At 49.1% G+C, this 12,586-nt stretch overlaps 1 protein-coding gene across 1 annotated transcript; it reads right to left on the bottom strand.

The window, feature by feature from the left end:
• Positions 1–331: 331 nt before the first annotated feature.
• Positions 332–9,221, bottom strand: LOC144167178 (uncharacterized). The gene is made up of 2 exons (XM_077696529.1): positions 9,075–9,221; positions 332–1,169 (listed from the first exon to the last, which is right to left on the bottom strand). The coding sequence occupies exons 1-2, from the start codon at positions 9,201–9,203 to the stop codon at positions 759–761; spliced, it is 540 nt and encodes a 179-aa protein (XP_077552655.1). The 5' UTR covers positions 9,204–9,221; the 3' UTR covers positions 332–758.
• Positions 9,222–12,586: the final 3,365 nt, after the last annotated feature.

A 12,586-nucleotide genomic window follows, 5' to 3' on the forward strand; every position in this document is an offset into this window, starting at 1 on the left:
CGTCAATCGGACAGTATCCTCTGAGGCAACTCCAAAGCCCCGCAGTGCTGTGCGTCTAACGAAATGCGCGCAGTATCAACAGCATGCAGGCATCGGTACTTCAAAGTTTACGTGTGCTTTCGTAACTTCCACTGTTTTTCCCACCGTTCTTAAGGACATAAAAAGAATTAGCCCTAAATTAAAGCGCAAATAGCCCGTTCTGCAAGCTTGAAGTTCTACCTACTTTGCGTTTGCTTTTGGCGGGCTCCGCCAATCGCAGGGCTGGCTGGTATGACATCATAGGTTCCGTTGCGGGAAATGAGCTACTGGGTCACATGGCCACTCCCTTTGTTCCTAATTATGCAGCTTATTCGGGCGAAGTTTGCGTTAAAAGTGGTGCCAGCATGATTCTAGCAAGGCCATCTTTTGAATGAACCAAACTTGCATTTTATTTTCATGGCCCCTTTAACTTGGCGAAACTGCAGAAGGTGTGTCTGAAACTGCTACACCAAAAACGATGATAATTTTCCAATCGTCGCGGGCCCATTCCGTGCGAACAGACCGTCACATTAGGACTCACAAAACGTACATTAATCATCCACCGTACGCTTATTTGCGCACGAGCGTCATAACAAGGCGCACAAAACCGATTCCAATTGCCGTTAAGAATAATTAATAACTCGATAAAAGTCGGGTGCACAGCTTTAGACACCAAAAAGGGGCAAAAAACGTCGTTTCACAAAAATAACAAGTATACGCTGGGGGTAACGCGAATGTCATCACTGGTGTCTACGCTTGCCGACTCGACGCGTCGGGCTTTTGTTCTTCGTGAGTTCTTTGGGGGTGGTTTGGCTTTTCGTAGAGGACACCGGACTTTTCCCGTCGCTAACGTGACGTCCCGGGGTTGAGCCCGCGCTGCCCTCAGCGAAGCTCGTCGATGTGACGGACGCGATTTTGGGCTTTTCTGGCGTGGCTGGGGATGGGCCGCCTCCTGTCGCGGACCCCGGAGTCTCCGCATCGGCGTTTGAAGGGAGCGCATGTGCGGCCATTTCGAGCACTTCGCGGCGGCGTTCCGCTGGCAGGAAGGACGGCAGCGCGTTCCTGTCGGCCTGAGTGATCTGATAGCGCATGAACTCCGCGGGGTCCCGCGGACCGTACGTCGGCTCGGGCTCCATCGCACCGTAAAGGTCCTGCAAATGGGAAAGCAGTGGGATGAAACTGTGGAGCTGTAATCTGGCATAACTTTATCAGTGAACGTCTGGAATATTAACTGCAAAGGCACCGTAACAAACGTTTATGCGTTTACAAGTGGACTGCTCTTACACACGCGACGCGGTTAAAGGAGCCATGAAGAGAAAACACAAGTTTGGTTCATTCGAAAGATTGCCTCGTTAGAACCATAACGACACCACTTATAACGCAAACTTCGCTCAAATAAGCTACATAATTAGGAAAAAAGGAAATGACCATGCGACCCACCAGCTCATTTTCCGCAACAGAACCTGTGATGTCACTTGGGAATGCTCTGCGATTGGCGGAGGCCGGCAAAAGCAAACGCATGTTAGGCAGGGCTTACAGTTTGCATAGCGAGCTAAATGCCCGTGAAACATACTGCACATTCTTTTTATGACAAAGAACGGTGGAGTAAACGGTTGAAGGTCCGAACGAACACGCAAGCGTGTGCGCCAATGCGTACGAAACTGACGAAACTAGCGCCGGCCGAGCTCGACATCTCGCCGTCGCGCAGACGAATTTTCGGGTTCGAGGCTCTTCGGGGCCAACGAACCGTTCAAGCACGCACAGCCGCGACCTTGCTTCGTATCGTAATCCCTTCACAGGAGGTTGGCCGTCATATCGCCAACCAGCAAAGGTAAAAATAGAAACGAGGGGAGTAAGGAACAGCAAGAAGCGACGAGATAGTGCCAGTTGTCGCGTAAGTTTCGAATGGTGCTCGCTTGCTGCTGTCGTTACGAGCTCGTTTCCAGTTTACAACCACTGAAAACTTCAGTTTGTTCAGTTACGGCAGGGACCCTTACGTTAGCTCACTCCTGGGACATGCTGGCGCTCGTCGCCGACTTCGTCAAATCGCTCTGACCTTGGGGGAAAAAAAATGCCGTAAATACCGCGCATTGACGCTCGTATCTTTCTGGTCGAAGCAGAGAGCTCGCGCGAACGGCTTTCCATACACGACACCGGCCAACTGGCATAAGTGATACTGCTACTGAAATTGAACTATTATTAACCGTAATCAAAATACGGCACATACGTACCAGTCTATATTCGTCCGTCGCGACGGGGCTGACGAGGCAGCGGTGCCGACGGCTGGGCGTTCGTCTGTTGTGGCTATCGCGGAATGGTCGCTTTCCCGTCCACCGCGTATCCCACAACTCTTGCCGCTCGTGTACTTAGAAGCATTGAGCGTTTTTGTGGTGTGAGGTTGTTAAATGCAAGCCCGAGCTCCTCGGCGAGAGTTTTGTTCTCCGGATCAGGCGATTCCATGACTAGAGCTGCGGGTGCACTAGGTTTTACTAGTATTTTTAAAATGGCCGCCGTCTCGATCGACTCCCGCGTGTGGGTGCTATATGGAGTCGACATACTAAGTATCTGTTTCATGGACCGGCTCTATGACGCCATTGTACACGTCACGGAATGTTCAATTTTAGCGGGAGATTTAAAATTTTGGCTTAAATTGCCTTATTTTTCAGTGAATAAAGCATCATTTGCTTCCGGCAAAGCGCTTGGGGTACTATGAAACACCTAATCTTTCGAATAAAAGAAACTTTTGTTTTCTCTTCATGGCTCCTTTAAGTGTCAGTGTCCATCTTGAATCTTATGCCCGTGGATTTGGCTTTTTTTCTTGCGGGTGGGTTAGTCCATCGCAAAAAATATTACGCAGCTCCAGAGACATTAAACTTATTCGTAAGTTTAAATATTCGTCGCGTTATTTCCGACACAGAATGTGTTTCTTGTTCAACCGCCCCTAAGTTCGAAGGAAAGCAGCCCAAAAAAAAAGCAAAGACAAACAGAGGATAACAAGGTCTGCGCAGTCTTTGTCTTCGCCTCTCTGTCCTTGTTTTTTTTTGTGCTGTTTTGCTTTGATTATGTAACACCAAGCCCAGTTGTCCACGTTAATGCTCGTAAGCTACTTTGTGTTCGTTTTGTAGACGCAACATGAGCGGCCCAACACCACTGCATCGCCTCGTGCTGGATACCGTGAAGTTGATGACTGTAATTACAAAAAAGTGGCTGGCGATTACGATACTCCCTAATGCGATACTTGGGCGCAGCAGCAGTGCGCTGAGTCAGCGCTCACTCATTAGTAGGTTCTCCCGACGGCAGTGATGATGAGCCTCTACGTCGGCGGCGCTAAGTGCGTCTCAGTAATAGACCCCGAACTGCGTCTTAAGAGAAGGCTTAAGCAAACGCTAAGCGTCGCGCCACCGGACGCCTAGTGCGGGCACAGCACACTGCCCCCTCCGCTCCCACACCGCATACTTTCGTAGAGCGCTGGCTCGCGCCGCCACGCAACGCCACCTAGAGGAAATTCTTTCCAGACTAGGTGGCATTGCGCCACGGTGAACCGCCCTGCCCTCGCAATTTCGTGACACTCTTCTCCGTCGCTTTCTTTCATCGTTCGCGTTTTTTCCACTTCTCTCTCTTGCCATCATTCGCTCAGTTACGCCGACAGCGCGGCTCAGCCGATAGACGGCCGCCAAATGGCTGTGCCCTCAAAATATTATTGCTTTGTTTGTAGTGCAGGATTGATGCAAGTAGAATAATGTAAGAATGTCACATAATCGCCATACGGGGTGGGTCTGCGCCACCTGCAGTAAGAAGACAACGTCACGGGGATTCTCAAATCGGCATGTTGAATTTATGCCGTTTTACATACACTAGAGACTTTGTGCTCACTGCAAGGCTGCTCGCTTTTAGCAGCGACATTTTCCTTTGTTGCGTGGTGTTGTAGAGCAGCGCTACGTCCTTTCTGATCGCAGTGCTCAACACAGTAATGCGGTGCACGGCCGCAAGAGGTCGCTGCGAAGCATCACAGAAAATGGCGGACACGGAATAAAGCCGCACTCCGGCAGATAGGTTGGGTTGTTCCTTTTTGTGTACAGTCAAACCTGGATATGACGAAGTTGACAAAATCTCGAAAATGTTCGTTACATTGATGTTTTGCATGCATGCTTCGAGTTAAGGCTCCCGTGAATGAAGCAGAAACTAAACCATAATGCTAGACATCAGTGAAAGTGAACTCACCGTTGAAGGACTTATTTCAAGGTAGAAAACTGCGTTGTTTGCCCCTGTAGCTTTCGCACAAGCTTAGGCACTACACGACGTTCCAAAGCGGCAAAGTCACTTACCCCCCGTATTCACCAGCGTAACTTAATTATCACTTTTGCCTTTCCAAACTTTTCGGTTCCAAACGAGTTTCAAGAACCAAACTTATGCTCAAAAGGGTGCCTTTTTACGAATTTGACGTTCACTTACGCACTGAGAATTGTTGAGCGGGTGCTAGCTGGGACACAGTACCAGGCACCGAAGTCATTCAATTGCTTGTCTTAAAAAGAGATAAGGTTTCGTTTTCTGACAGCAGAACTCACCACAGACGAACCAGTACCACAGATAGCAGCGGAGACACGCGACTAGACGCCGACAGGCAGCCTTAGCACTTCAAAACCTAAGTGACCAACCAACACCGCACTCAGACGTTGGAACGCAAGGTCGTTTGCGGTGCGGGCTAAAAAATGTACACCATCTTCCCGCGAGGTGAACCATGGGGTAGATGCGACGCATCGGGGGTTGCCGTTGCGTTTCTGTTATGTTAGCGATGTCAGCGTGTGGATTGCTGTGGTTCTGTATCCTATTTACGCAGCATGTTCACCCCCGATGCGTCGCATCTCCCCCATGGTTCCCCTCGCGGGAAGATGGTGTAAATTTTTAACCGAGCGCAAGCTCCGCGCTGACCGCGCTGACGCACAGATGGCGCTGCAGTGAGAGCGGCGGAGCGCGCAGCTGCCGCGGAGAGGAGAATGGGGGAGGGATGTGGACTACGCCGCGACAACGACGCGAGGCAAGGCGAGTTAAAGAGATGCGTTGCATGTAAAAAGTAAAATGTACCTACCCTTGCGACGTGGCGTCACGCTACACAAGCAAAACCTCAAGCGGGTGCTGCGTCAGCCATCCAATGGCGCTATAGCCGCTCCGTTCATTCCCGTCATCATGGCTAATTTGAATTTCGGCGATTCTAGACGTTTTTGTAGCTGCTGGCTCGTTAAAGTAGTGCTAGTATTAGGTAAGTTAGTTCGTTTCGCCAGTCTATTTTTCAGTAAAAGTTCAGAAAACAATGACTAATGAGCTTAGCGAGTTGGTTACACCAAGGTTAACCGCCACAATGCCTTTGTTACATCGAGGTCGCAAAGACATGGACTTCCATGGTGGTGGGAATGAGGAATCGAATAACTTCGTTATATCCAGGAATTCGTTACATAGAGGTTGATTACATCCAGGTTTAACTGTACAACCCAATTGCACCCGAATTTTACACCCGGAACATGATTCACGTTAAATCCAGGAATTCGTTACATAGAGTTTCATTATATCCAGGTTTAACTGTACAACCCAATTGCACCCGATTTTTACACCCGGAGCATAATTCAGGAGAATCGGGTTCAACGCGATGTATCCCCGAATGGACCTTTTGAAAGCAGCGATATGCACAACCGTCGGCTGACGGTCCGCCGTTCTCAACGAGTACATGCTGGAAGCAAGCCCCGCAGATAGAGCTTTCGAACTCATTCAGTATTGGTATGACTCTGCCGCTCGCCACCTCAGGCTGGAAAATTCTGCATTGACATTGTCGTGCTTACTTTAACGGATGCTGTGATGTCGAATGAACTTCTTCACATCTGAGATACGTATCAGAAAAGTCTTGAATGCAAACCGACATGCTGCGCATGCAGATGATAATGCTTGTAGACAATAATATGTAAAAAATCGATGACCAGCTTTTTGTGAATCAAACATATGCTCTTTAGTGCCATCATTACTGATTCATTTAAAAAACATAACATTTTCGGCAGTATCTGCTAGAAAACCCTGATGTTCCCACGATTCCCAGATAGAAACTAACACCAATTTTAACGCGTTAGAGTTAAGAGGCTCATAGTACCCCGCAATAAAATAAACTCAGTGTGCTACATACCAAAATCTGCAGATTTAACCCGAATTTCAGAATGGCTTTGCAAAAACACCGATTTCTCCCCAATTATCAGTTTCAGAGATAGCAGCCCATTTTTACTCTCTGGTTTAAAAAAAGCTCAGAAAACGAACACCCCCAGAGATAGGTTTCAAATGTATAGAACACAACGGCCGCCCATCCGATTGCTTCACAGCAAAAATGCGTCAAAAAACGATAGCAGCATCTGGCCGCCCCTTTCAGTCTGTGACTTTACGTCGCCTATTATTTCGCACAAATACACACAAATCCTGTTCTTTTACACCCAGGTGCGACCACAGATGGTGACACCCCTTACTGTGCCCCAGATATCCTCCATAAAAAATTAGCAGTCGCTTAGCTCGGCTATGCCATGATATACGTAGCGTGAGCTAAGGTTCAGCTGGTTATTCATAGGTTTCCTGGTTGTCTAGCATTAGCTGATTATCATGCTTACTGCTGCTAAAACGATTTTCAATCCAATCCAATCCAGTTCACTCCAGTCCAGTGACTGCTCCTCGCGAATGAACTGCACGGCTCTCCAGGAGCCACGCGAAACGGCTATCAAGCGGCTCCGGCGCAGTGACAGACTTGGCTACTGCGCAACGGAGCCGACAGCTGGGCACGCGCAAGCCCCAGTGCGTCTGCCGCGGCTATGACGTCACTCCTCTCGAATGCGCAGACTGGCGAATTTGGAGACTGTTACGAATCGGCCAGCAACACGTGTTTTCCCGCATCAGCGACCACGTGGGAATCGACCATGTGCGCCCGCGTGTCGGTGAATCGTACTTCGTGTCTCGCCATGCCGGGTCAATCACCTCGCTTTGCACGTGCTTCCGGCAGCTGCCAGCGCCACACCCTTCAGGCACCTGCCTTGACCTTCCCGGCTTAGAAGTTTCCTATCAGCGCGATCAGAGTTGATAGCGCGACCCCGGCACCTTTCAAGGACACTCTCCCCCCTCTCTCGGACGCCACAAGGGGCGAAGATGACTCGCGATCTTGGAAAGACTGGGCGTGTGTGTGTCTGTGATTTCGTGGCGTGTTACTCTTGGGGGCGTTTTTTGGGTATAAATAGAAGCAGTGCAAACGTTGAAAATCATTCCTGTCTGAGCAGCGAATCCATGCGGTCGCTCTGCTCGTGTCCTGTATTGTAACCTCGCCCGTCGGGGCATTGTATGTTTTTTTGGCTTCGGCTCACCTCTCGCTATGAAGTAAACAGTTACGTTACCCTACTGCTCTGGACTTCTCTTCACGGCTGCAACACCGGCTGGCCGCTCGCTTCATACACGCTACCCATCGTATGTTGAAGGCCACGGAGAAAAGATCGGGTGCCCCCGCCCGGTCGCAACAAGACCCAATTCTCTACACAACCGTACTACAATCGGATTGGATTTCCAATACAATTCAATTTAACCCAATCCAATCATATCCAAATTCAATCCAATCCAAGCCGATCCAATCCAATCTCATGCTCTTCGCGCGTGCGCAGTACGGCCTTTCCCGGCCCACGCGAAACTGCTCAGCCTCGGCCAGTGTAGCTTACGCTACAAAATAGGTAACCTAATTCCAACCTGTTTGAGATCAGTTGTAACAGCGGTATGGTGGTTTACTTTTATCGTTTCGAACGTCAGAGGACGCTCGCCGAGAACGGCGGTGCTATAGCCGCGCAAATTCTACTCTTCGCGCAAAGGAATAGTCTGTGGTAAGCGGATTTCGCGAAGCCGCCAGCGAGTCTATGAGCCTACTCCTACCTAATCGTGACGCACGACCTTTAACAGCTCCGACATTAAAGGGACCCTGCAACACTTTCGATAAGCGCTTTCACTTTTCCCTTCGTGTCTGGAACCACTGCGAAAGCTATAGTTATCGCCAGTACGGAGCGGCACTGCGTGATTTGCTCGCCGCACCAGATACGCCTTCCCATTCTGTTTTGTTTTTATGGCTTTTTTTTAAGTTGCTATCGAAAAGCGCTCATTGCTGCAACACAAGGAAAACCGGCCAACAGCGGCTACATCGCCTTAGGGACGTAATTCTAGCCGTCTAAGAACATGAACCCCGGGAAAGAGAAAATAATCTTTCGAACGAGTTTACAAGTTATCTGATGGGCACAAAGCAGTAATTTTTGGCTGAGGTACTTTGCGACCCATAATCTAAGTACTGGGTGTGTCGGGTGACTACGTTCTGCAAGCACTTAATATTTCAATAAAGAAGTTGAAAAAGTGTTGCAGGGTCCTTTTAATAAAATTCAGCCAGCTTATTCCCCCGGTGGCACACTGAAGGTAGTCATCGCTTTGTGTACTACTCGTGATCACGAACTACTGCACCCGCCGCGATGGCTCAGTGGCTAAGGCGTTGCGCTGCTGAGCACGAGGTTGCGGGTTCGATTAACAGCCGCGGTGGCCGCTTTTCCGATGGAAGCAAAAATGCCCGTGTGTACGAGATTCGGGCGCACGTGGTGTACATTCGGGCGCACATCATCACCTGCGTTGCGTCGGTGCGTTAAACCGTACAATCAATCAATCAATCAAATCAATCAACGAACCAGCGCTCTCCATTTTTCATTCTGGACTGATGTGGGGTTTAACGCGCCGACGCAACGCAGGCGATGAGGCGCGCCGTAGTGGAGGGCTCCGGATTAATTTTGACCACCTGGGGATCTTTAACGTGCGCCGAAATCTCGTACACATGGGCGTTTTCGCTTTCCGCCTCCATCAAAAAAGCAGCCGCCGCGGCCGGGAATCGAACCCGCGACCTCGTGCTCAGCAGCGCAACGCCTTAGCCACTAATCCACCGCGGCGGGTTCATTTTTTATTCTAGAGAAGGCAAAAATGAAGAGGGCAGGCAACTATTTAAGAGTCACAGAATTGTGGCTACTCACGTTTTTGTGTTTCCCGAGTTCGCTGGCTACGAAGGCGCCGATGAGCACGACCGCGACGGCAAAGATGCACACCTGGAACATGGTGATCCACTCGGGAAACTTCTGCAGAGTCGTGCTCGGCGTTGCCATATGCCCCACGGCGTGAGAGTACAGTCCTATCACCTGCCACGCAGGCGCAGATCGACATTCGGTAAAGGCATTAGCATACGCGAATTTGCCACGACGTATTTGACACATTCAGGCGTAATATATCTTTCGAAGCGGCTTTCGCATAACGCAACAGACATATTCGTAAACAGGGATTGACCCCGGCACTGTGTTCGCGCAATAAAGGCGGCGACTGGTCCAAAACATCGCTTTTTGGACGTGTTGCCCTTGATGGTAAGTTTGTTTGGTTGCAACTGATGCTTTAAATTTAATTTTGGTAAAGTGAGCCTGGGGAATTCCTTCGTTGAATGATAATCGTGAATTTCTTAGTGAATCATTTGTAGAGCGAAACACATGGAAGCTGCTTCTCCTGAGGGTAGCAGCAATACCTGCCAATGCCCTGAGCGTGTCTCAAAGTAACGAGGAAAAGATAAGTATAGTATTTTGGGCAAAGGAGCCGCCAATGCCACAAATACTGACCCCTACCCGATCGTACGCAATCGGAAAGGTTATTGATATTTTGCTTCCGTCTGCTTTGGATAATTTAGCGCACATTTTGTTTGGAGGTTGACACGGGATCCTCTTAGAATAAAATATAATGGAAGATGAATTGTTGCATCCCTAGTAATTCATTAGCTTCACAGCAATCACTGCCACGTCTCACTCGGAAACGTGAGAGAAGACACGATTTCCAACTTTCCACCCACAAGATAGCCGCCGACCGGCCAGCATGATTTGCGGGTTGGCGGCTGTCTTGTGGGTGTGCTTGGCGAGTGACGTCCTGCTGATGGGTCGCTTCGGCAAAGGTGTACTGGCGTCATTTCCGTGACGAATACGACGTGAGCGAAATCTTGGTGTATCCCGGCCTAAAACCCTATCGTTTTAAAATATAAAACCAGAAAACGAACAACCCCGAGTATAACGTACTCCTTGATTCTAAAGGTTGCTTCCCCGAAAGAAAACCCCGTGTGCAGAGGTGCACCCTTTACAGGCCGCTTTCTTCGTTGTACTGGCGTCACTTCCGTGACGGATATGACGTCACTCAAATGTTTGCGTATCCGGGAATAAAACACTTTCGTGTGAAAAACTCCAGCGCTGTTGTCAAGCGCTACCGCGCATGGAAACACAACTCCGGCGCTAATGCTAAATCTGAAAGACACCTTCCTTCGGTGAGGTCACTGCTGCCACCGCATTCTCTAAAAACCATTATGGATAATTGGAGACATGGATACGAGTGTGCCCGTTCTTCCCAAGACAACTTGCAGGTCCCGCCACCTCAGCCTCAAGTCGATGGCAAAAAGCTGGTGGAAGTCTGCAATGCTGAGGATGATTTTGCAATCCAGCACTCGCCGCGGGGAAGAAGACGTTTTCGATGCGTATGACGACAATTACTAGCAACGCAACTATGTAAAAATTACGACCATCGTCTCTCGAGGGAACCCTGATGCGATGCGACGCATCGGGGGGTTCAATTGGCGTTTCCATTGGGTTGATTCTCTAAATCGGGTGAAACGTGTTGTGAACGCGTAGGATGCATTCCATCACATGCAGGTGTTCTCATACGCGGGAAGATGGGCGTAATTTTTTTTCTTTTACTGAGAGAGAGACTGGTTGCCATTTTTCGAGCGAGAGCGAGCGCTTGACTGAGCCGCCGCGGCGCGCTACCCGCTTTATATTCACAGCGCCTGAAGGAGAGGAGACAGCGGAGGAGAGTCGCGCATGCGCGCGCTTGCGGCGCCGGAGCAGACGCGATCGTAGCGATGCTAATGAGACGGAGTGAGAGTGTTGCATGCAGCTGTCGGAGAGAAGAACGGGAGAGAGTTGCACATGTGCAGTGAGCGTGCGGACGCCGCGACGACAACAACAACGCCGATGGAGGGACACGCCCGAGAGCAAGAGATGCATCGCATCTAATAAACAACGATACCAAAACTTAACTATGTGTCCGCCAATGCTCACCTGCAAAAGCTTCGGCATTAAGGTCTTGCGCGGCAGTTCAAGCGTTTCTGATTTTTTTTTTTTACAGAACAACGCGCCTATTTGTACTACGGCGAATTTAGACCGTTTATTGTTGTGTTCCAAGTATTCGCCAATGTTCCTCGATAGAGTTCAGAAATGTTTTCAATTTGAATGGCGTTCTTAGGGCTAAGACGCTTCTGGGTTGGGTTGGAGTTGGGGTATCTTGACATTCTGTGTAAAATTTGACAATGTTTGTATTGTGAAGTTATAAGGCTGTTCATCAAAATTCTTGTTTCGGCTGTTTTGGTAACGTCAGCAGAGGCTGCTGGCGATAAAATTACAAAGATTATCATTGCCACTCCCCATCGCTAAGCCATGCCAAGAGTTTCAGAATTACTGAGACTCGGTCGTCTCCCTACAGTGGATTGTAAATCGTGTTACAACTATTCAAAGTTTGATTCTGGTTCCCACAGTGATGGTACAGAAGGCAGTGTCGGCAGTTTCGCATCATCAGATAGCTAAATGAGGAGCTAGTTGGTCTTGACACGGTAAAATAAAAGGCGCAAACTAGGGACGGGACGACGTTTGCGCACTTTATTTCAACATGCCCACATATTCCAGAGGTTTTTGAAGCTGCAAAGGAGGCTACAATTGCCATGGTGATGGCTTCCTCTAAAGCTAAAATTCTCGTCTGTTGGGGTGGGAAGGGACTGAGTGGCCCCGTACGGGGAAATATTTACCATTACTGATTAGAACGGGTAAATATCCACCCGTTTACAAGGCACGCAATACGTACCAACCTGAAGCATGGCGCCTCTTGCAGACACTTTCCCCCATAGAGTTTCGTACTAATACATACTAGAGAGAAATCTGGCGCCACTGTCTAGGGGAGCCGCGCTTGAGCGAGCGTTCCGTCATGAGTTGTCAGTGAGATTCGCTAGAGTTGTAACAATTCTTATATTGATCAAACAGGCAGATGTTTCAACGACAGAGCGCGCGCGCACTGTTGAGCAGTAAAAACCAACGCTCCTTGCCACATGGCTGAGCACTGCAAAAGGTGCACTCTGCAAGGCGAAAACTGTACTCGGCTCTTTGAACAGGCGACGTTTTTACCAATTGTCAGACATAAGCCAGGAAGAGATATTGTAGAGGCGTATTTCATTTATAAAGCGAGAAACAAGTGCATCAGTACACCGTCGGTCGATTATCACTGAAAGAAATCGAGTTCTTACATTATTTTTTTCTGCGCCCTTTTGTTTCTCTTCTATTCTTAGCTTTTCACGCATCACCCAAGACAACACGAATGCATCGAAGCTTTCTATTCGTGTTTGACAGTTATTAGAGCGAAGGTCCGAAGGGTTTCACTAGCGGTACTGCCATGCAAAGCCCGGGTGTGCTGTTATACC

Source organism: Haemaphysalis longicornis, unplaced genomic scaffold, assembly GCF_048455015.1.
Source record: "Haemaphysalis longicornis isolate Haplotype H1 unplaced genomic scaffold, Haemaphysalis longicornis Haplotype H1 scaffold_2, whole genome shotgun sequence".
Lineage (NCBI taxonomy): Eukaryota > Metazoa > Arthropoda > Arachnida > Ixodida > Ixodidae > Haemaphysalis > Haemaphysalis longicornis.

Coding starts and splice junctions, on each gene's coding strand:
- LOC144167178 (XM_077696529.1), bottom strand. CDS start 9,203: ATGGCAACGCCGAGCACGACTCTGCAGAAGTTTCCCGAGTGGATCACC. Junction 1,170..9,074: donor AACTCGGGAAACACAAAAAC/GTGAGTAGCCAC, acceptor TCCCATTTGCAG/GACCTTTACGGTGCGATGGA.